Source organism: Ammospiza caudacuta, chromosome 3 (genome assembly GCF_027887145.1).
Source record: "Ammospiza caudacuta isolate bAmmCau1 chromosome 3, bAmmCau1.pri, whole genome shotgun sequence".
Lineage (NCBI taxonomy): Eukaryota > Metazoa > Chordata > Aves > Passeriformes > Passerellidae > Ammospiza > Ammospiza caudacuta.
The window spans coordinates 71483651-71507373 of record NC_080595.1 but is presented as its reverse complement, the minus strand read 5'-3'; the positions used below and the strand labels follow the sequence as shown (position 1 = coordinate 71507373).

Genomic DNA, 23723 nt, shown 5'->3' with positions numbered 1-23723 from the left:
ATTAACTCCTCTCATTAGGGAATGACTGCCCACATTTTTGGAGGGAAACCTCAAGCAGCTGGGAGCAGCATGTGCCCCCAGCTGAGCACCAAGTGTGATTGTATTGATGGCAATGCAGTGATGCCCTGCAGCCTAGGCTTACCTTCCCCTTGAGAAAGCCTACATCAGCCTGGCCTGGAATTGGCCATCCTGACCCCCTCCTTCCCCGCTTTCTCCCTCCTATGCCAAGGCAAAGGCCAGCAGGACACCAGGGCTCCCTTTTGGAGCATCCTGAAGTTGTCCTTGACTGCTGCCAGACTTCCTGGACAATCCCTGCTGGTCCCAGCCTAACCCAGATGTGATAAGCACTAGATGCTTGCAGCTGGAGTGGCTGCATTATAACCACAGTGATTTGAGTCAGCTGAAGGTTTAATCCCTCTGGCCTGGCCTCCGCTGCACAGCTGTTTTGTACCATGAACACCCTGGCAGCCGGCATTTTCATCGAGGCTGCCTGAGCCCCGACTTGCAGCACACTGGATTTGGGTGCCTGCCTCTCCTGCCAGTTCTCCCACCAGCTTCCAGCTCGGGAGCAGTGATGGCTCCACTGCCACCTGTGTGGTACAGGGGGTGAGGGCTGCAAGGGGCCCATGGCCACACAAGAGCCAAGATCAGGACCTTGGTGAATGTCAACAGGATGGAAGCAGGGAGGGAGAGTTGCTCTGAGGAGTGCCTGACCTTCCTGGGATGTATGTGAGGGATGTGTGTAGGGTTTGCTGTGCAATGGCCAACTCCTCAGGGAATGCAGGCAGCATGGGGACTCGGCAGGCAGAGTGTCCCCTGGAATGTTTCATCAATATCCACATTTGTGGGGTTTCCGTGTAAAAGGCTGTGCTGTGCACCATCAAGCACCTCCCTTCACACGGTGGATGGCCTCCCTCACCGACAATGGGTATGGACAGTTCTCTCTTCTCCTCTGGTCAAAGCCTGGACGCTGCTCTGTAACATCCAGCAAACAACAGTGTCCACCTGCCACCGCTGTAGGCATCTGCCAGTTGGCCAGGAGAGGAAGGTTCTGGCTGTGAGATCTGTCCCTTGTGTGAGCACTTCCAGGTCCAGAAATGTAGAGACCTAATGGTGTCTGCAGATGTGGCCAAAGAACCAGGCTCTGTCCCCTCTTTAGCTTGCCAAGCCCCAGAAAGCAGCAGATATTTGGAGCAGTTTCCTCTCACTTGAGCTTTATGTACTTTATTAACAGCCTGACAAAGAGAGGAAAAATAGCTTGAAAGTCACACTTTGCTGACTCTGTTAACAGCACTGTCTGCTGAGTGGGTTTCAAAGGTCCAGCCCAAACCTAAGTACCCTCCCACAAAGCTGTAGAAACTGTTGTCAATTAACTCATTTTTGGATTAGGAAACTTGGACAACAGATACCCAAGTTTATTTCAGCATTTCAAAAACCTCCCTCATCCCCAAAACTGAAGCCATCATAATTGCCTTCAGAAGGCCTCTTTTATATATTTGAAATCTTCCTACCCTACTGACTTCACTCACTGAAAGCCAGATAAAACTCTGAACTCTCTGAAGTTAGTATCTCATCTGTACATTATTTACAAGCAGAGCGTGATGAGTCATATTGGGCCTGTCATAGAAAGGACAGATGCAAGTGCAGGATGGTTTTCTTTGGCAAGACAAGTAACACGGACCTTTTTTTTTCTAAAAAGGTTCCTAATCCTGCAGGAGTTGTAATATTTCTTTTTTCATTAGTAAGAACGTGTTAGTATTGAGTGCCCCTTCTCATATTTCCTACCACATCTCTGTATTTGGAGAAATAAATCATGAATCTTTTTGCTTCCAGATGATTAACTGTTTAAATAAAGGGCTGTCATGTTGCTCCTCTTTTAACATTGGTGCTGTGAATTAACCTGGAGACATTGCAGTGAGCCTTTAACCCCCTCTGCCTCAGCATAATGCACATGATGGTCTCACTCTGGTTCTCTGCACGTGGCTTGTCCCTTGCTCCTTTTGCACCGTGAGGAAAACCGGGGCTTTCTTCCATGTCTTGCTGTTTACATTGCTAGGCACATGCCTGCAAAAATATTTCCCACTTACTTTATTTTAAGGGTCTTGCTTTGGCATTTTTCAGTTACACCCTGGAGAGACACCTGAAAGGAAGGAAAACAGTACCTGGATGTTAGCTTGTGCAATGCATGTAATTAAACCCTGCATAATGACAAAAACCTCTCCTGCTATTTGTTAAGATTTTCCCCACAGCATTATGAATCCTCTTAATTAAGAGCAGAAGCTAAGTAATACCTATTTTATTCCCTCTTGTGTCCAATTAGTCACCCATTGATCCTTACCCACTCAACATTTGACAATTAACAGAGCCCCCATACTCTGCAGGATGGGGATGTGTAGTCCTTCAGAAATGACACGTCCAGAATAACATGATGGGAGCTGTGTGGATGAGTAGTGGTGCAAGAGGTGGGGGAAGGGGAGGAAAAGGCCACCCAAGTGGAACAAAAGACATGTAACATATGCAAATGTTCAATATGTGGTATGTGTTTTATACACTGGATGTATATGAGGTCATAGACAAAGCTCAGCTGGCGGCTGCACTGCTTTTGGGAGGCATGGGAATTTGAGGGAACACTTGAGCTCTCGTGTGATCAAACATACCTAGTCCTCTCTCTTTAAGGCACAAAGCTGTTCCTCATGTGGCTCGTTGCCTTTGCTTTTTTAGGAGGGCAGGATTTAGCATCTGGTTCTCCACTGTCAATGGGACTATGGGCTGTAGCAACACAGCTCTGGCCAAGTCACCCCAAGACCCGTCAGCAGCTCCACACAGTTGTGCCTGAGCTGCTGCCAGCAGAGCGTGGCAGCCCTGGGTGTCCAAGGGGCTCCAGGGAAGCTGCAGGCCCCTTGTGCATTGCCACTCCCTCCTGGGAAGTGTGTCCCAGGAACACTGATGGCCCAGGCCCTGCGTGGTAGCAGGAGCGGTGTGCTGGGACCCCTGAGCCCTTTCCCAACACCAGGGACCCTTCCTATATGAGTAACATTTTCTAGCTGAGGAATTCCAGCAGCCTGTGAGACTTAGAGGCAGCCCAGAGCCTGAACTGCAGCAGTGAATAAAGCACAGGGAATGCCAGGGCTCACAGACAAGCCTGAGGCATGAGGCTGAGCCCCAACAGCCACAAAGCAGCCCTGCATTCTTTTTTCTTTTTCCAGATTAGAATTCATCCATTCCATTCCAGGGCTCAGGAATTTGTGTGAAGCTGTTACAATAGGTAGCTGAGCAAGGCTCTGGGTGCAGCTCAGCAACAAATGCTGATGCACAAAAAAGCAAACCAGAGCCCTTGGCAAGCTCTAGCCTGGCTTTAGGGCAAGAAGGATAATCTCATTTCTTTACTCTTTGCCCTTTTAGCTATTCACAGAGCTTAATGCTGAGTTATTCCCAACAATGAGCCAAACAAACTTCCATCTGGTCTGGTCAGGCAGAACCAACACTTGCCTCGCAGTCACAGGCCACACCAATCCTGTGTTTTTTCCCCCCATCTTGAACATACAGTATTTTCCTCTATGCTGTAACAGAGAAGATATTTACATTTGGAAGCAGAAACCGCAGTTCACGCTCCTCAGCCTGCTCTAATCTCATCACCCAAATCCCTGGGCACAAGGAAGCACAGGCGCTGTGAGCACAGCTGGTGCTGCAAACACAGCTGCTGCTGCTGCAGCCTTTGGCTCTCCCTCTCCAGCACACCATGCAGTGCCTACCAGCAATGACCTGCTTTTCCTGGGAGGGCAGTTCTCCCTGCACTCCTGCACATCCCACCGCAGGCTCCAAACTGTAGCCATGGCCTTGGGAGAAATGTTTTCTCTCCCTGACTTTAAGGTAGCTGCAGGCTGCTCTTTGCAGTAGCCAGAGGCCCACAGCATCTCTGGGCTGTAGCACAGTGCTTGCTGCTACCACCTCTCCTGGTTTGAGAATAGGGAATGTAAGAGATCATGTAGTGGGAACCAACAGGAAAAAAAAAAAAAAAAAAAGGAAAACAAGAAGAAAAAAAGAGCATCTCTTTTTGTTGTTAACAGCATTTTGTCCTCTAATCTACTTAATCTACTCATGTCCCAGTTTTACATCTTTTAGCTGTTCAGCTGCAAGGGAGGAATACAAGGAGATAGATTGATGTTTGTGTAGATGTTTTTATGTGTGAATTTCCTTTTGAGTTACAGATAACTGTACACACACACATAAGAACAGGCTCTGTATTAAAAGTCAACAGAAAATATCTCATAGACTTAAGGGAAGCCAGCATTTCCTCTCTAACATTCAAAATGGACCTCAGCAGCCTGGTTTTAGCTGTCACAAGTTCTGAGAAATTTAGAAGCACTGAGAGGGAGACACTAGCACCCTACTCATGCGGCAATCCCAACAAGGGGCCTGTTTTCCTTTTCTGCAGAAAGCACATGGGTTCTGGTTTGGTCTGTGCAGGAAAATCTGAAACTAAAGTGCCCCTTTCTTCAGTTAAGACGGCAGGGAATGCTGCTCCAGTTGACAGGAGTCCCCTCAGTGATAAAATATCCCTGTGTATGAGTCACAGGAAATTATAATCACTGCTTTCCAAGACTGCAGAACACAATGAGATTTCTGAGCTACAAACAGACTTCAATTATTCTTGAAAGACAGACAGACCCTCAAACTGACACAACTGGAGAAAATAAATATCCTTTTGTCTGCACTGCTGGTGGTAATTTCCCATTAGACAGGAAAGGGCTCCTTTGATGAATGAATATTGTCTACACTTCAGAAGAGGAGCTACTGTATATCTCCTAATAGCTCTTGCATGCTTGGGCTCAGCCTCGTGTGAGGCCCTTAAACCCCTTGGGTGCAATATGGTAGCGTTCATTAGCACACTGCATTTTTTATTGCAGCACTTGAGAAAAGGATGGTGCATGTTAGCATAAATTGGAGCAACTTTCCTCACTCACCTTGAAGTTATGAGGCAAGATTGAGATATTTAGCAATCTGCCTTCTTGGGCTGCAAGTAGGCCTTTCCAGTCTAGAGGCTTCAGGAGAAACACTCACACTGGAGACAGATTTTCCATTTGTGATTATTCTTGTAATTTTAGCAGTTAATCACTCTTCTGTTTTGTATTTACTTTGTTTTTCTACAGTGGTAATTAAATCAAAACCAGAGTGTCACCCAGAACTACATTGAGCACTGTTTACAAAAGCCAAAGAATATCATGTTAGTGTCTTTTGTCTTTTTCAAAGACCACCAAGTCTCACATAATTGCCTTCTCACAGAAATATAATAACCATCCCTTTTGCAGCAGTGTCCCATTTCCACCTGTCACTTTTCCTGAGACAGGTCTTGGATTAAATTTGGCTTAGAGAAGCCCATGTCTCCCCACAGAGTCCTTTCTGCTGCTGGTAGATCTCCTAGAAGACCTCTTCTGGAAATCAGCCACCACACCATGGATCGGTTGGGAATCAAGTGGGCTGTGAGGGAAGCATTTGGCCAATTGTTTTTAGCTGGGTGGAATTTATTTAGTCTTACATTTAAAAATTATTGGAAGGAACAGAAGATTCCTAATCTCACAAATTATACTTTTAGAGTCACCACATAACTACTTGTGGTGTATACGCAGTGCTTAAGAAAAGGCTTTTATTAATTTATAGCAAAAAAACCTAACAACCTTGTTTAAATTTTTTGCTAATGTTTTTATTTGAGAGATTAAAAAACCCAAACAACAAAACTCCCAACATTAAGAAAAAGAAGCAGAAGAGCTACCGATGAGAGATGGTCTGGATTTGCCACTCAACAGTGGCACCAGTCTGCACACAAGCCAGCTGCAGGCAGAGATCCGGCAGAGACCAACGTGGTACTCAGAGACCGAATGCAATACAAGAAACAGCAAACCCAAGAATCAGAAACAAAGGCCATAAAACCCCAACAACGCCCCATCTGAGTCTTACTTCCAATGAGAAACATAGGCAAACTAATGTTTTAGGCTCGTCCCGCATTGCAGATGGAAACTGCGCTTAAGTTTGTGGCATGGCAAAGGCTGCTAAGGAACTTGGCAGCGCAGCCACGCTTCGCCACTGGGCTCTGGGCTGAGGAGGTGACATTTTGGCTTCGCCAGCCCGCTGAGTTACTATGGAGTCCTCAGTTCCATGGATGGTATTTTAAGGCAGGGGGGTAGCTGTAGGAAAAAAAAGAGGGCCACGACTTGCTTTGTAAGTACTAAGAGGAAGCTAGAAGTCCAACAAGGATCATGGCCTCTTCAGTACTCCACAGCTACAGGTACAGCAACATTGAGTAGATAATGTACATAACATTACTTATAGACTCTACATGTAAAACGTTAACCAATTTATCATGGAAATCTGGTAACAAGCAACATTGCCGTATAAATTCACACTTTGAGAAAGGCTAAGTGTGGAAGCCTCCTTTGCAAGAGGATTTTCAGTCAGTTTTGTATAGAAAATATTAAAACGATGACAATTTGTTCTCTGAATCTCAATTGATTATTGGGTTAGTTTTCACAAATGAAGAAAGGTTCTCTTTAGAAAATGTGTGAATCTTCAGAGTATGAATTCACAATCTAAGTACTAAATAATTAAAAAAAAAAAAAGTTTCAACTGTCAGGAAGTCTTAGTTGGCCACAATCTTTTAAAGCAGTAACAGCAATACAAGACATAGAAAAGCTTTTCCTGCAACACTTGTAAATGTAAAAGTATTCATGTTAAATGCAACAGAACTAATAAAGAACAAACTGCTGTAGAAGAGAGAAAGGAGAGACTAGCTATGCATTCAGCCATCTTCCTTACAGTTGAACTCCAGCTATTTCAAAACATATTGACTTCATAATTTGGAAAATGATGTCCCATAGGTAACTGGTCTGCATACTCCTATGAAATGTGATGCCCCAAATGGCATGACACCCCTTCTTGAAAAGTTTTTAATCTCATGTCCACCATTAGCTCCACAGTTTAAACAAAAAAACAACTATCCAAATGTAAAATGCTCTTTTGTTTTTTAATTACTAAATTAAGAAAGTTAAACAGTTTTAAAATGTAAACTTGTGAATAAACCATAACAAAATGTAATTAAGACTTTAAAATTTGCAACTCAGTATTAAAAACTCAATAGAAATAGAAAGGAATTTTTTTTTTGTGTGTTTTTTGGTTAAACGTAAGTAATTCAAGGCTGGTACAGACAACTGAAAAGGTAATACTTTGTTCTGTGCATCCCCCATGAAATGTAAAGAAGTGCATAGTAATTCCACTGGAGAACTTGCAGACACAGAGAAAGTAATTTCATTAGCAGTACAGGACACTCAACACACTTATTTTACAATGGAAAAATGTTACACATAAAACAGAAAAATCCTAGTTGCATGACCAACAATTTAGCAGGGGGACATGGCTAAAATGCTATTATTTTAAGACCATCTGAATGTGGTTACACTGCTTAATAAATTTTTTTGAAACAATTCAGTATACATGTTTTGATACAAGAAGTCCTTGCAGTTTCAATTTTCCAGTTCAAACGGTGATGGTGTAGTTTTCTTGCTTTAAATATGTTCGTTTTAATTTCAAGAACAAATCATCACACACTTGTCAAACGTTGGAAACATTACTGTAAATACAGCACGTGATTCCTGAAAGAGCAAAGTTACAACCATCTACAGGTACATAATCATAAACAAAAAGTGCAATCCAATTTAAAAAAATCATGCTTGGCAAAAGCCAAAAATTAGATCACTGGCTTTCAGAATCCCACCAGTGTTTTCATGTCTGCAGTAAAATTATCGCTTTCTGGGTACAGCTGCAGCAGGAGTCATTCAATTCCAAATGAGCCTCCTCTGCAATAGCACCCATATACTGTATGTACAGGTATGTATATATATTATATATATTTTATATATAAAAAAGCAAAAACCCAAACACCTGTCCTGATTTTTTTATTTGTTAAAACATGAAAAAAAAAAAAGTTTTAGACAAAGAGGCCACTTCTGGAAAATAATACTTTTAGTTGAATCAGGAGAAGACTAGTTAAAATCACATAGGTTTTGCATTTTAAAAAAAGGAAAGCACTAGGATCAGTTATTGGCACTGAGTTACTATTTACAATGAACAGAGGTTTTGCAGTTTACATAACATCAATACAATGCAGTTTTGGAGTCTTTGATTAAGAAAAAACAAGTGTTTTTCTCCTTTTCATCCAGGACATTCAGATTATTAGGACAAGTGGTCGTAGGCAAGGGCTGTGGAAGTTCCCAGCTGCAGCCCCTCCTGTGCACTGCAGTGCTGGAAGATGTTGCGCTCTGGAGAAGCCGATCACAGAGTTGGAAGGTGGAGAGCAGGTGGGACAGGGCTGAGAAATTCCTGGTAATTCATGACAGTGTCTGGAAACCAAGGATTTACAGGTTGTCACCAGGCTGGTACTGGGGTTCTGTTGCAGTGAAGTAGTCTTCAAGAAAACCCTGTAAATATTCAAAAGTTGGACGCTCCTCTGGGTCTTTTTTCCAGCAGTGAATCATAAGCTCATGCAAGGAGATGGGACAGTCCTGAGGACACGGCATCCGATAACCTCGTTCTACTTGCTCCAAGACTTCCCGGTTATTCATGCCTGTGAAGGGCAGACAAAGCCACAGTGAATTACAGGAAAATTAACCAAGTACAACTATATCTACAACACATGTGGTTTTCTTTTGGTTAAGACAAGTAAAACACGACAACACTGATGTCCTATTTCAGCTCTTCAAACACTGCAAGGCAACCTGGATTATTTTCTTTCTCAGTAGAGGGTTTTTAGGATCAAGTGATGAGCAGAACACTGGTCCCATGGTTACCCTCTTAGCTTACTCACAACGGGCAGGATTTGGTGTTTTCCCTCTCTGACAGCAGGATCTGTGAAATGTACTATGTCATGTGCTTAAGGAAAACAAATGCATTGCAAAAAAGTGGAAATTTCAAAATTCTAGAAATTAGGATGAATTTCTGAAACCCTCACCCTGAGCGTGGGCCTTTGTGAAAACATTCTATGAGGTCATGCTGCAGGGACTTCCAAGAAAAACTGTGCTGGGTTGTCCAGCAGATTGCCTTCAGTGTCAGCCCAGGAGCTCACTGCTGCTGACCTGCACTCCCTCCCTCTGTGTGGGTTAGTACAGTTTCTATCATAGTCCACTGCTCCCAAACTAAAACACAGCGAAGCTGCTCACAAGACAAGCCAAATGCCAAGCAAAACATCTCCACTAAAGAACCACAGCTCTCCCTCTCTCACTCAGAAGAAAAAAGTAAAAGTCGATTACCTTCACAGAATCACAGAATCATTTAGGTTGGAAAAGACCCTTCAGATCACTGAGTCCAATTGTTAACCTAACACTGCCAAGTCCACCACTGAGCCATGTCCCTACAGACTTTTAAATACCTCCAAGGATGGTGACTCATCTTGCTTGACTCTGAGAGTAAGGCCAGGCTCTTTGCTACTTTTTCTTTTCTTTGTAACCCCTTGATTCCTCTGCTGAAAAGCTGAAGTGCTTTTCACCACACATGAACTGCAAGTCACTCTAAGCTTTAGTTTACACCTCTCTCCCAGTACTCTCTTTTTAACTGTACCAGAGGTAACAATGGCACCACAAGCATGCAGATGTGTTTCAGAACAAGCCTGCACACTGACTGCGGGCTTTGTGCTTGCCCTCCCTGCCCCAGTCCCCTGCTGAAAAATATCTGCAGAACTCATTCTCCTGACTTAGCAGGTCCTGCCAAGCAGCTCTGCAGGAGAACCAGCAGGGACACTTCAGTTTCTGCATGACTGAATCTAGAAACCAACACCCTGATGTTGCACTTTGTGTTAGCTTATCCTCTTCCTGGCTTCCTTGACATTGTCCTTTCCGGGGAAACCTCCACTTTGTTCTTGGAGGATGTTCTTTTGAGGAGTCTTGTCCCTCCTCCAGAAACCAAAACCTCGTATTTTTTGTAAACGTATTTGTGAGGAATAATTCAATCACCTTCTTCAATACAGATTCATTTATCCACTCTACACTTTGACTTGTAGAAATGTCTGGTTTTGGTTAGGATAGAGTTAACTTTCTTCCTAGTAGCTGGTACAATGTTGTGTTTTGATTTAGTATGAGAATAATGTTGGTAACACACTGATGTTTTAGTTTCTGATAAGTAGAGTTCATCCTACGTCAAGGACTTTTCAGTTTCTCATGCTCTGCCAGTGAGGAGGTGCACAGGAAGCTGGGAGAAACTGTATTGTGCATAATTTGTTTTTCTTGGCTAATATGCCTCTCTTTTTTAATTTCCTATAAAATTATTATTATATTTTACTTTATTTCAGTTAATAAACTGTTATTATCTCAACCTCTTGGATATCAGCAGGAGGATATTACCCTGTCAAGATAAACAGAAAAAGTTTTACCTTTTTTTCTGCTTCTCCTCCCCATCCCACCTTTGGGGGGCCTGGGAGTGGGCAGTGGAGTGAGCAAGTGTCTGTGTGGTATTTAAATTACCGGCTGGGATTAAGCCATGACAGGGAATAAAATCCTAACATTACATAGCATTTAGGGCAGTAACTTAGCTGTAACCTTGGATGTGGTCTTTAGTCTGTATCCTCATGTCCTGGCTGTGTTTAATTATTAAGGATGCTTAGAAAAAACGATCTGTATCATTCAGCCTTTCCTGACCATCCACCTCTAGATTCTCATTTCATGTTAGGATTACAAAACCCTTCTTCCTCTTATCTTGTCAGGGTAATTTCCTCCTGCTAATATCCATTTGCAGTGTCTGGGCAGGGATCATATTCCTATCCTGTCACTGTAAGCAGTCCTGGCATGGTTTCCTCACATGTTCTTTGTATTTATATTTAGGCTCTCAATTATCCATGTTGTGGTCACAGCGTGGTTCTGCTTTGCTTACTGCAGCACCTCCCATTTTCAAACACGAGCAGTACTTGGTTTAGTTTCATATGTGGGTTTTACTGCAAGCCAAGGGAAAGGAAAAGTAGGGCACTGTTTCTTTTGCTGCCTGTTGTGCACTGAGGAGCCTCTCCAGAAAACTGTCTCATACTCTTACAGGCCTCTCCTTAACACTCCCTTTCACAGGGAAAATTGCAAAAAGAAAGGTTAGATTACTGATTTACAGTATTCCCTAACCTGCAGACCAACACTTCAACACTGGTTTCTTGTGTTTAATTTATCAGATGCATCTACCCACCATATTTTTGTTGTTAGGTATTTATAAACTAGAAGCAAATGCTTTGAGTGGCTCCTAAAGTGGACCATAGTTATAGAGGACTAGCCCTGATGAAAACAGACTAATAAATAACAAGCCTCTGCAGACATCAGATTCTGCATAGAGTTAAGGTTCTCCTGTATTATTGACTCCACACTGATATTGTTAGGTCACAGAGGATCACAACAAACCAGAACACACTGAAAAAATATTTGGATATTCCTCACTATCCAGCAGGAACACTTCCAGAGATATTTTACTTTTTCATTAGACTACAAAATACTACTGGTCTGTTAGGCACAACAAACCCAAGGCAGCATCAACCCAAACTTTCTGGCCTTGCTGTTTTCAAGACACTACAAGAAAAATAAAATGCACATTTTGTTTACGTTGTGTTCTCAATATTAGTTTTATAAATTTGTGTTTTGAACAAAAATGTGCACCTTTTTTGTCCTTGTCTTTGAATCAGCTGAATTACCTGGTGTTTTGGGGTGAGAACTGCTGTGCTTTGCTTCCCTTACATATTAAAGGCTGTGAAAATAATTGTTATCGGTAACTCATCTGTTTGCATGTAAACAACCACTAACAAACTGCATTCTTTGCTTTTATTTTGGCAGTACATCCTTAAGTACAACAGGGAGGGAAGCAACAGCAGCAGAAAAGCTCCTTCCCAACTGATTTGTTGTTGTAAGATATCAAATGTTTGGTATTTTTATCCAGTGCTTTACTTGGTGCTGCAAAGCACACTCTGAAACCTGATAACGAACTGTGTGCTGGAAGAAAAGCCCTGAGGAGACAGAAGGGGGAGGAAAAACATAAACAGCTCTTCACTTCCCTTTGTTTAACAAAAAGGTAGAAAAAAGAACATGAAAGAGACATTGCTGTCTGAAATCATAGTCATTTTTTGTCCCTGGAAAGAGTGAGTCAAGCCAGGTTTTTTCATCACAGTTTAATCCAGGAAAATGCTTTTCTTTTCTTTTCTTTTCTTTTCTTTTCTTTTCTTTTCTTTTCTTTTCTTTTCTTTTCTTTTCTTTTCTTTTCTTTTCTTTTCTTTTCTTTTCTTTTCTTTTCTTTTCTTTTCTTTTCTTTTCTTTTCTTTTCTTTTCTTTTCTTTTCTTTTCTTTTCTTTTCTTTTCTTTTCTTTTCTCTTTTCTCCTTTCTCCTTTCCCTTCCCCCACAGTAAACCCCAGTTATGAAACTAAAGCAAGTAATCCTCATGTTTCTCACTGGAATTCATACATCCAGCAAGGGCTGAAGTACCTAGGATTTGCTAAAGAAATTCTGTTAGTTTTGACATGAACTGCTAATTTAAAAACAAGTTTCAAAGACTTTTATATCTAAATCAATTGGATTACTAGTCAGACTTATACAAATAGCAGTGCTTCAGGTATACATTTTACTTCTTAAATGGCCTATTTATGTTTACAAGCCTATTCTATAGATTTACTTATCTCATCCTGCAAGTTTAGTGTTTCTCTTTTGATAGCTGGAGTCTGTCATATCTTCACTTCTAACATCATAGAGAGAATATCTGAGCAGCCTGTACAACTCCTCTCTCCTAATGAATACCCTGGAGTTTCAACTCTTAATAAATAATAAATTACATTCTGCTTGCAGTGTGCTTCCAGACCCCTTAAAAGTTTATCCTAAAATCCTTAAATCTGTGAAATAAAATACTCAGCAATATTCTTTTGTTGGGTACAGCTCTTCCACCTGGGTTGGGGCAACACCTGGTATCAATCCAGGCTGGGGGACAAATAGAGCAAGAGCAGCCCTGCTGAGAAGGACCAGGGGGTGTTGGTGGATGAGGGGCTGGACATGAGCTGGCAGCACCTGCAGCCCAGAAAGCCAAAAGTGCCCTGGGTTGCATCCAAAGCAGATTGGCCAGCAGGGCAAGGGAGGGAATTCTGCCCCTCTGCTCTGCTCTGGTGAGACTCCACCCAGAACTCTGCATCCAGCTCTGGGTTCCCAGCACATGGACCTGTTGGAGCTAATCCAGAAAAGGGCCCTGAAATGAGAAATGGCTGAAAAAAAATCGAGATTGTTCAGCCTGGAGAAGAGAAGTCTCTGGGGAAACCTTACTGTGGCCTTTCAGTACTTGAAGGGGGCCTGTTAGCAGAGCCTGTTGGGATAGGACAAGGGGTAATGGTTTTAAACTGAAGAAGACTAAGTTTGGACTAGGTATAAGAAAGAAAGGTTTTTTACAATGAGGGTGGTAAAACACTGGAGCAGGTTGCCCAGAGTGGTCATGGATGTCCCATCCCTGGGAACATTCAGGTTCAGGCTGGACAGGGCTCTGAGTAACCTGAGATATCCGTGCTTATGGTAGGACTGGACTGGATGACCTTTAAGAGGTCCCTTCTCACCCAGACTATTCTATCATTGTAGAATTCTATGAAAAACCAGCTTGTGCTCATGATGTTTCAAGAATTATGATTTGGCCAAGAAGAAAATATCCAATTCCCAAAAGATGGCTTTTCCATTAGCTTTTTATTCCCTGCAAAGACCAAAAATCAAATAACCTTCCACCATCCAGCTTTATTAGTGAAACCTTCAATAATCTCAGGATGCCACAGGATATGGCCACTCTAATGCTCAGTACAATAAAAATCTACTGCCCATATAGACTGGGGACAGAAATGCAATACTGCTTGGCTTTTCCTAGAAAAGTTGTAGGAACTTTAAGTTACAGTGACTTTAAGAGTTACAGTGACACAAAAAAAGATGTGGAGTTGAAGAAAACACTGGAAAGTACTTTGGTGTGCTCTTAGGAGCTTGATTAGATGGAGCACAGCAGATGTGCAAATAGCATGGATCTGGGCAATGCTGCTCTTCCAGAAGACAGGAAACATTACTGTAACTAGGGAGTGTCCCTGCGTGCAAACTAATGAGCTACACAGATCACTCTGGGACTTGTGAAGTCCAGTGAGGAGAGCGATTGTTTTAGGCTGTTTTACTCTTGCTTTCTTCTCTTAGACTGCAGTGGGTTGACCCTGGCTGGGTGCCAAGCACCTACCAAAGCCTCTCTCTCACTCCACAGCTGGACAGGGAAGAGAAAATATAACAAAATTATATTTGTTATAACTTCATGAGTTGAGATAAGGACTGGGATAGATCACTCACCAAATAGTGTCATGGGCAAAACAGGCTAGAACTAGAGATATCCATTGAATTTATTGCTAACAAAATCAGAGCAGGATAACGAGAAGGAAAATAAGGCCTTAAAAACAGCTCTAGCTCCTCCCTCAGTGGTGCAGGGAGACAGGGAATGGCTGTTATGGTCAGCTCATCACTGGTTGTTTCTCGTGCAGCTCAGGGAGAGAAGAGTCCTTCCCCTGCTCCTGCATGGAGTCTTTACATGGGAGACAGTTCTCCATGAACTTCTTCAGCATGGGTGCACCCCATGGGCAACAGCCCTCCCCAGACTGCTGCAGTGGGTCACTCTTCCATGGTCTTTCAAGGGCAGGCTGCTCCAGCAGGGGCTCCTCTCTCCACAGGCCTCCACAAGGTCACAGCCTCTTCTCAGGCACCCCTCACCCTCCCACTGTGATAGCCTGGCCATGCAAACCCAATACTCAGACTGGGAATGATGCTCCTTCCAGACCCAATGCATGCTTTCAGACCAGTGATCAAACTACTACAGTGCACAGAAGGGAACAGCAAAGCTGCTCCTAAGGGAAGACAACCTCTGAATGCTGTTCTTCCTGAGTACAATGCAAACCAAGTTATTTCTGGGGAAAAGGAGGAACAAGTTTTAAAACTCTGGAAGTCATGCCACTTCACTTAGAAATTAAAGCCTGAAAACCCCCAACATCTCTTCATCCTCAAAGCTAGACTATCAATATCTGTTTTTTGCTTTGGCTTTATTTTCTAAAATAAGTTATTTCCTTGGTATAACAGATGAATAGATGCAACCTTGAGCTACAGCATTTGTGAGCAGAGCTTCCTTGCTTACAAATAAACCCACCTGACCTTATCTATCCTCTGTGGTGAGTACACCTCTTTCTTAACCTCTTATTTACCATCCCTGATGCTGTTACACCCACCCACCTGCCTATGCTGGCTCTCTGTTATGTACTTGCCCCCAGGCTGGGTAGCACATGCTCTCTGGGACTCGTGGCCCAGCTTCCCCTAGGGATGAGGAGGCTGAATCCAGCTGCCCACAGGCTGCAGGGCTGCTTGGAGCCCAGGCTCAGAGACCTGCCTGGCCAGAGGCAGCAATGTGAGTAGCACCATAGCTGTCACACTAGAGTGAAAATGAAAATGCTCTTGGCATGACAACTGCAGCAGAAATTACAAGGGGCAAGGTCAGAGGTACTTGTTTGGTACTTGTTTGGTATGGCTGATATTTCTCCCTATCCCAAAGGCAGCATGTTAAAAACCCACAGATTCTCCAGCTACTGCTAGGGAAGGGCATTTGTCAAAGAGAAAAGAAACTGATACTGAAAAAGATCCACTGAGCAGACTGTTTCTTGAGTTTGGCTCCTCCTCTGGCCCAGTCTATTTTACATTTCTCCACTGTAATACTGGAAATAGAGACTCTGTGTGAAAGTTGCTTAATTGAATTGGTTGCCTTGTGAAAATGATAAAAAAGCATAAATTAGTTATCATAGTGGCTCATTATGATCACTGATAGAGAAACAGGCTTGGTTGAAGTATGAACATGAGGACACCTTCCAAAAAGTTGGTCTTGCTTGTGGGAGCTATAGAGTTTGGGGCAAGGCTTTATTGTGACCTCTAGACTGAACTTTATCTCCACCAGCAAAACCTTTACAGCTCATACATCTCACCAGAGCACCAGCCTCTCTTCCAAAATGGGGCATCAGGACAGGAACTGGTTGAAATCTGTAGGACAAAGAATGCCAAATTCTGTGCCACCCAGTCTGTTTCCCTGCTGTAAACTGCCTGCCCTCCCCTCTGTCCTACTCATTGTGCTTCTCCCTCCTTCTACACAAGCTTAAAACAATGCCTGGTTCCAGACATGGGAAGGCACGAGGTATGGTGTCCTGCAGGCATGGGTACCACCCCAGGACTGGGATGTGTGCTGTAAATCATCTCCCCAGGCACTAAGAGCTTGTCAAGCAAGAGGGCAATCCCTTTGTCTGAGGGCTTCTCTCCACTTCTCCCAGCCTGCTACAAGCTGTAAGCAGGAACATCAGGACAACATGCCCACAACTATTTCAGAAACTGGATATTACAGCAGACAGACAGCTCCATGACCCTCTCTGTTTCAAAGCTGACACTTTTCAGTGTCACATCTTGGGTACCAAAGTGCTGGCAGTGCCAACAGACTGCATTCTCTCACCTATGGGTTGTCCACTTGGGTGAAGAGGGCTGAGTCTTGCCTCTCAGGGTGACAGAAATCCTATTTTTCCTCCTTGTGCAAGCCATGCCATAATGACAAGAAAAGCCTTGTGGGTCCATCTGAACCCTACTGCCTATCTCAGACAGGGATAGGTATTCACAAAACTTTGTACTTCACAAGATCCTTCCTCTTCCCAGTGTGAAACAGGAGATTGATAGTCCTTTCTATGTCAGGGGAAAAGAGAGCCTTTTCTAAGGAGCTCAGGAGGCCTTTGTCATTTTGGGAAGTCCAAGCTCTCCTTTCAATCCACTTGCAAAGACAGATCCTCCTGAGAAGGCCCCAATTCCCCTCCACTGCTGCCTCAGCCTATAAAAACCTTCCCATTGAGGGTCTGGGAAGTGAGACTGGACTGAAATCTGTAAACACTTTGGATACTCAAATGTAAGATCCATGCTGCCCTTATGTAAAACTGGCAGAGAGGAGTGATGGTCACCATGAGAATTGTTAAGACCTCCTAGAAGAGCAACAGGGGAGTCCTGGTGGGAAGGAATGGCCCTGGCCTAGAGCCTGGGTAGGGTGTAACCAGGCAGGACACGACTGTCCAAAAAATTGCTGACTTAGTGAAATGTAACACACAAAAAATTGCTTCCAGCTACTTGGTGTCTTCCTAGTGCAGGTGGAGGAGAGTGAGCCAGAAGGACTTTTGGCATGTGAGGGCTTTATGTAGTGAGGGATGAAGGGGTAGGATGGTGCTGAAAGAGCAGAGATCCCACTGGTTCTCTTTGATGTGCTCAAGCTGCCATGTAATAAAACTGTCCAGAATTTCAGGACACAGCCCATGCCTGAGATTACTGTCATGGCTCCTACAAGAAGTTATATATTGCAGGCACTTAAATGCACATCCTGTGGACTCTTTCTCCTTTGGTGGGGGAAAGAAACATTTATGAAGTGCAGACATCCTCTGCAGCCATGGCCAACCCTGTGTTCAGCTACAGACTTGTGAGTAAACATAGGGTTTAAATGGTTGTTTTTGCATGGAATGGTATTTTCACCTTAACTCTGCCCTGGCTGGTGAGAGCCTCTGTGCACCCACTCTGCTGGCAGCGACTAGAGAATTCCTGCAGCCCAGTCAGGGACACTGCCCACCCTCTGGGAGCAACACTGAACCAACTAAAGTTTATACCTCTTTTTTATCTCTTTGACCTTTGCACAGCATGCAATGTCTGCTTAAACCTTCAATAAACCCGCAGAAATCATACACACCACTACCAGGAATCCTTATGGCAGGAAGACTTTTGTGCTGACTGGTGACAGAGCTGCTCTGACTGGAGCCAACACCCCACATGGGGAAGTGCTGGGCAGAGGGACTCATCCATTCCACAGAAACATGCCATTATATTTTCTGCTACCTCATTCAGTTGTCACAGCCACACCTTTGCTAAGCTGCTCCCTGTTAAGGATTCCAAAGTTCACTGCTGATCATGAGATGCCCTCCAGTCCCCATATTCTCTCCTCAAATTTCAGCTACTGGCTGCTAGGTGCTAGCAAACTTGAAATTCCTGGTAAAAGTCTGGAAGATTAGTTTTGCTGAGTTCAGTCTTCTGAAGTAGTGTGAGACACCACAGGGTAAACTGAACTCCACCTTGATGCTTCTCCTGCTCAATTTGATATATGGATCTGACTGCTTGATCACAGCACAGATTGGAAAACTGAAACTGCTCTAGGGCATTTTCCATTAAATCAGCTGCAGTGCACACAGCCAGACTGTTGAGTATTTAGATTTTTTTTTTAAATAAAAGTACTAAAAAGGCAGCTAGAGGCATCTTGAAATACAGGGCATCCCCTGTTAATATCTGTGCTGATGAGAAAAAGAAGGGATTAAATTATTTTCCATGTAATGCATGACTTTCACCTCACCCCTTTCCTCTTCACCTGAATGCCCACAATCTTCAGGGGGGCAACAAGAATAAAAGCTCTTTCTGCATAGGCAGATCCAATGACTCCCTCCTACAAATCTTAATCCAATGGACACTTGGCAGGGTTTCAACAAAGAGCCATGGGGCCTCCAGTTCCCCCATGCAGAGAATCTGGCCCTGCTGTGACCCTGCCATGAGCTCTGGTCTGCACATTACACAACTATTTTCTTCCCTTTCCATCCATCTCAAAAGCAAGGATTAAAATTTAAGAGTTTATGAAAAAGAGATTTGATAGTACCAGACATTCAGACAGTCATCAAACCTTGCAGTGAACCAGTCTGACAGAATAAACAGAGTGAGGCCTCTGTGGGAGTTTAACTATAGGTATCTTAAAGTAAATGCAATGCTGTGGAGAGCTATTTGCTCCAGAATGTAATAATTTTACACCATTTTCATTAGTTGTCTAGAAATTATATTAATTGAATTGAGCACAATTAAAACAGTAGAAATGAGTACGTTGAATTGTCCCCTTGTCATTTTTATCATGACCATGGCAAAGCAGCTTTGAGTCAGAAATGTTTTCAAGTATACACAGAATTTAAACATTATAGCCATTCTCCTTTGAGCTCAGTGAATATAAAACAACATTGCAGCTTAAACATACGGCCCATTCCCACTCCTTTTTCCAGGTGAAGCAGGACATTTTTCTTACCTGGGTATGGCACTCTCCCTTTTGTTACCAGCTCTGTCAGCAGGATCCCAAAGGACCACACGTCTGACTTTATTGTGAACCTTCCGTACAGCGCTGCTTCTGGTGCCGTCCATTTAATGGGGAACTTTGCACCTAAAGAGAGAATACATGAGTCTTAACCACAACAGAGACAGAACCAAAGCACCAGCTCACAGGTGACTCTTGGGTTCTGCAACACGTGCAGGTGGAAGGAGCTGCAGACAAATGTTACCCAACAGCTCCATAGAGTACAGTCAGAGAGGACAGGGGGCAGAATGTGTAGGGCATCAGGAAAGACTAAGCAGGGAAAGGGTCAGCTTGTCCCACATCACAAGAGAAGAATAAGATGTTTTAACACAAGTTTGAAGTTTTATAAAATGAAAAAAAAAAACCCACCCCAGTTTTAAAAACAAATAAGCTCATCCATTCCACAGATATAATAGAAATACCTTCTCCCAAAGTGTTTTAAATATTTGCAAATCAAATACAGTTACTACATAGAAGCAGAACTGAGATATGCTGGATATGTACCTCCCAGTTTGCCTGCTCAAGCTGAGCAAAATGCAAACAAACAAACATGATGAAAGCAAAAATTCAAAGCAAATCCAATATTTCATTAGAAACACACAAGGACTTTAAAATAATACTGCCATTTGAGTTGCTTGGAGTGCTTGATGTCAAGGCACGACTTTGGCCTGTGATTTATAACTTGACAGTGTACTTTAAGCTCCTGGCACTGCAAAGCCTGTAGTGCCTTAAATACGTGCAGCTCTAATGTGCTCATCCATCATCAGAGCTTGCAGGAGCCAGTTGCAGTAAGGATAGTGAGATAACAAACCTTTAAACACTGATTTATTTGCTTTTCCAATCACTGACTGTTTTCTTAGGAAAAATATTTTCAGTATGACTTTAAAGAAAAGTCTTGTGGTAATAATTAACTCACAGTATGTACAAAAAATATGCAGACATTTCCCTGGTGCCTTGTATTAACATACAGGCAAAAGAGTTGCATTGCTTATTGCTGATCCCTAGTGACAAACACTCTTGAGTTTGGAAACAGACTGACTTTGACTTCACATCACCCTCTCATAAAAGCTCCCTCTGCTTTCAGGAGGATGTGAAAGTGTAACAACGTGGACAAATCACTCTCAGGGAGTGAACCTATGGCACTGTTTATAGAGTTCCCTGCCAGCACTGTTCCACCATCACATCCAGGGCTCAATGTCCTGTATCTTCTGCCACACACCCCAGTCTGATGTGACTTAGAGTAAAAAGTACACATGGTAATCCTCATCTCCCTTCTTAGTAAAACTTCAATGTGCTAAAATTTTTTCTGCTCTACATGTAAATGGTCCTAAGAGAGATAGTACTCTAGTACAAATACATTTTTTTTCCTAGGGAGTATTGCAGTTGATCAAATAAGTCCTGCTAAATAACTGGAAAATGTCCTGCTAAAGGATGAAAAAGATGCAAGAGAAAGTTTCAGATACCTAATGCCTGAAGTCAGGAACTTAAGACTAGTTAAGCATCAGCACATCACTGGCTAGATTTGCCAAGGTGCTGGAGGATTTTGGATGCCTGTTCACTTTATAAATCTGTCTCTTATGTATTTTCATTGGTTGACAGGTAGGCAGAACTAAAATTTGGGTGCTTGGCTCAGTCTCAACCTCCTTCACTTACACTTCTTTGTGAGACCAACCTTAGCTTACAAGACCCAAAATTTGCAGAACTTCATTTTTTCCTTTTGCCTTGGCTGTGCTGTGTGAGTCCTTTGCAGCAGAAGCTGCCATCACTTGAGCCTCTCTTCTGGAATCTGGCCCTGCTCCAGGAGCACCAGCAGCCACATGGGCTTGGCAACTGCTGCTCCAGCTGCCAGGAGGTCCTGGGGCTGTACAGCCCATGCCAATCCCTGGAAAAACTGCAAGCTGCATGTGGTCAGGCTGCCCAGGCCAGCAGGGCATGCCTTTAGATGGGCTGTGCAGGCAGCCCTGGATGGGAGGGCCAATGTTCCTCTGCTCTCTCCTACGTGCAGCCCAGATAGTACACATACCCCGTGCCAGCTGGATGAAGAAACAGCTCCAGGCTGGCCAGGAGCCTGAAGCCTTGGACCTTGGCTGGTGCAGGGTGAGATGGACATGTAGGGGGGTTTGATTGTTCACACGTTGCACACATTTTATTCCACAATTTTCTTTTTCTTTAATCAGCTGTGTTTGTCTGAGAAACTTAGAGAAATCTGCTCAATTCCCTTTTGCTTCAAACTCAGATCCAAAGGTAGCAACCACCTACAACTCATCTTTGGAGGAAGGAAATCTCTTCAGACTCTTTTGTGGCCAACTCCCCCAGTATTTTTGTCTTCCTCAACCTACTGCCAGTGTGTCACTGAGAGATGAGTATGCGGCATGTTGTCAAACCACAGGAAAATGAGAAGCAAGGTAAGTCCCCGAGAAGGGGGATCAATTCCAGGACATCCCTTTTCCTGAGAGCTAGAGCAGTACCATCCTCACCGGGGTGTGATGAGCACTGCTGGAAAGATGAATGGTCTGTGGTGAGGATTTTCCAACAACAGGACAGCTATTCATTACTCCTCTATGCTGCCCCTGCTGTGGATGATTCTCTGGCTAAAGCAACTAATACAAAAAATCACGTTCTGCAGTTTGTGCAGCATTTCCTGATAGATGACAGATTTGGAGTGCTAGATGGGGAGGGGAAAAATGCAACCTTGGCAGAGAGCTTGCTAGCAGAGCCCTGCCTCATGGTTTTCTGGCCCTGCAACACATGTTGGAGGCTGGATGGTTCAAGAGAGTCTGCAGTCCAGAATGGCAGAGCTGTCAGTGAAGGGAGAGCAGAGACCAGGGGGAACACACCAGGCTGGTCACCTGCAGGTACAGCACATGCCCTGCCCTCACATAAAGAGATCACATACAGCCTGTGTGAATGGCAGTGTGTGTGTTTGTCTGACAGGGATCCTCCAAAGTGCTGCCCCTCATTCAATGCCTGGAACTGGAAACAGACACAGTGCACTGCTGTGAAAGCACAAAAATTCCCAAATGTGTTGAGCACTGCCCTGAAGCCTCCTGCTTGCTGTAGCTCCATGGAGTGCTAGCACAGGCCAGATGCTCTGTGTGGCTCCTGATGGACACACAGTTCCTGGGCTTAACTCTCTTCCCAACACACTGATTAAAACCCCCAATGCCTCTCTCTGCCCAGGCCTCAGAAGCTTGTTAAACAAACTGACTTTGTGCTGCAAACAAATTACAGCATCAGATAAAAAGTGTATTACTGACAAGCATGTTAATAAATCTGATAAGCCAAATCACCCCAGCTGACAAGGCAGCCCATCTCCTGCTCTGAAGGCAGATTTTGTATCAGTGGGGGAGGGATTTCTCTCTTTTTGTTGCTGGAATGTGTTTTATTACAAACTAGCACATGAGTAACCCCATGCACGGACACAAACAGCAGATTGCATTCATCAAGTCAGGATGACCTGTCTTTGCCCCAAAACAGGGTACTAATCTGCAGCTTTTATCTCAGTCCCTCTTTTTTTTTTTTTTTTTTTTCAAATGTTACAGCCCGGGGAAAGCCTTTTTTGGGTTTCTGCACTGGTTGTAACCACATGAAACCAAAGCTGCTGATACAATTTATGGTTAGAGCAGCAGCCCCGAGCCTGTGAGGATTTTTGTGAGGCTCAGTCCTATTCTTGGGACCTCTGCCCAGGCATTCACACAGGTTATCTCCCAGGAGGATTTCCCTGGGAAAATCAATCCATGGTCCTGTTTTAATTCTTTGCTGGCTTTAAGCGGGTCATGTGATGAGAAGGAGCAGAGGGGGCTGGGATGATTGAGTGACCTTGAGATCCAACTCTCAGCATGGTTTCCTCTGAGGCAAGCGAAAATCCCTCAGAGCTTTGGTCTCTTTTCAGATCTAAATCTTGATGAAGTAGAAACCTCTGAAATTCATGCCCCAGAGCCACTGCCAGCTTGATAATGGTCCTGTTTCTGGAAATGTTACAAAGCTGCTACCTCTTGTACCTTAAAACCAAACCCAGTGAAGGACTCCAAGCTCTGTGACCCAAAACCTCGGGGACCGCTCGGGTTAGCCATCAGGGAATGCAGTGTGGCATTGGATTGCTTCTGGGGCTGGAAAGGGAAAGCTGTAAAAGGTAAAAACGGAGTGCTGAAGCAAGCATGAAACAGGAAACGAGTCAGCCCCGGCAGGCGATGATGAGTGCCGTGTGGGAGGGACCGTGCAATCACGTTTTTTGTGCTCTGAGAACGAACGAACGTGGAATGACAAGCCTGGCAAACACCAGCCATGAGGAGCAGGCTCCGCAGGCGGACCCCTCCCAGGGAGCGGCTCTGAACTCCCCTCTGGCTCTCTCCTGCAGCCCCCATTCCTTTCCCCTCCTTTCCCTCGCCCTTCCCCTGGCCCCGGCCGCAATCCTTCCCTCCCCGGGCAGGCAGAAGGCGCCTCTGCAGGAGCGGATCCCCATGGACCCACTGGCTGAGAACCGGGAGCCCTCTCTGTTCTCTGTTCTCGCAGGTAAAGAGCG

At 44.0% G+C, this 23723-nt stretch overlaps 1 protein-coding gene across 2 annotated transcripts in view; it reads right to left on the bottom strand.

The window, feature by feature from the left end:
• Nucleotides 1–5723: 5723 nt before the first annotated feature.
• The window catches only part of FYN (FYN proto-oncogene, Src family tyrosine kinase), a 137863-nt gene continuing 119863 nt past the window's right edge, over nt 5724–23723 (bottom strand). For both annotated transcript variants that reach the window (XM_058802855.1, XM_058802856.1), the window contains 2 exons: nt 19157–19288; nt 5724–8614 (listed from right to left, as the gene is read on the bottom strand). In XM_058802855.1, the coding sequence (XP_058658838.1) occupies nt 8406–8614; nt 19157–19288 (341 nt within the window). In that variant the 3' untranslated portion in view covers nt 5724–8405. The remainder of the gene's footprint in view (nt 8615–19156; nt 19289–23723) is intronic.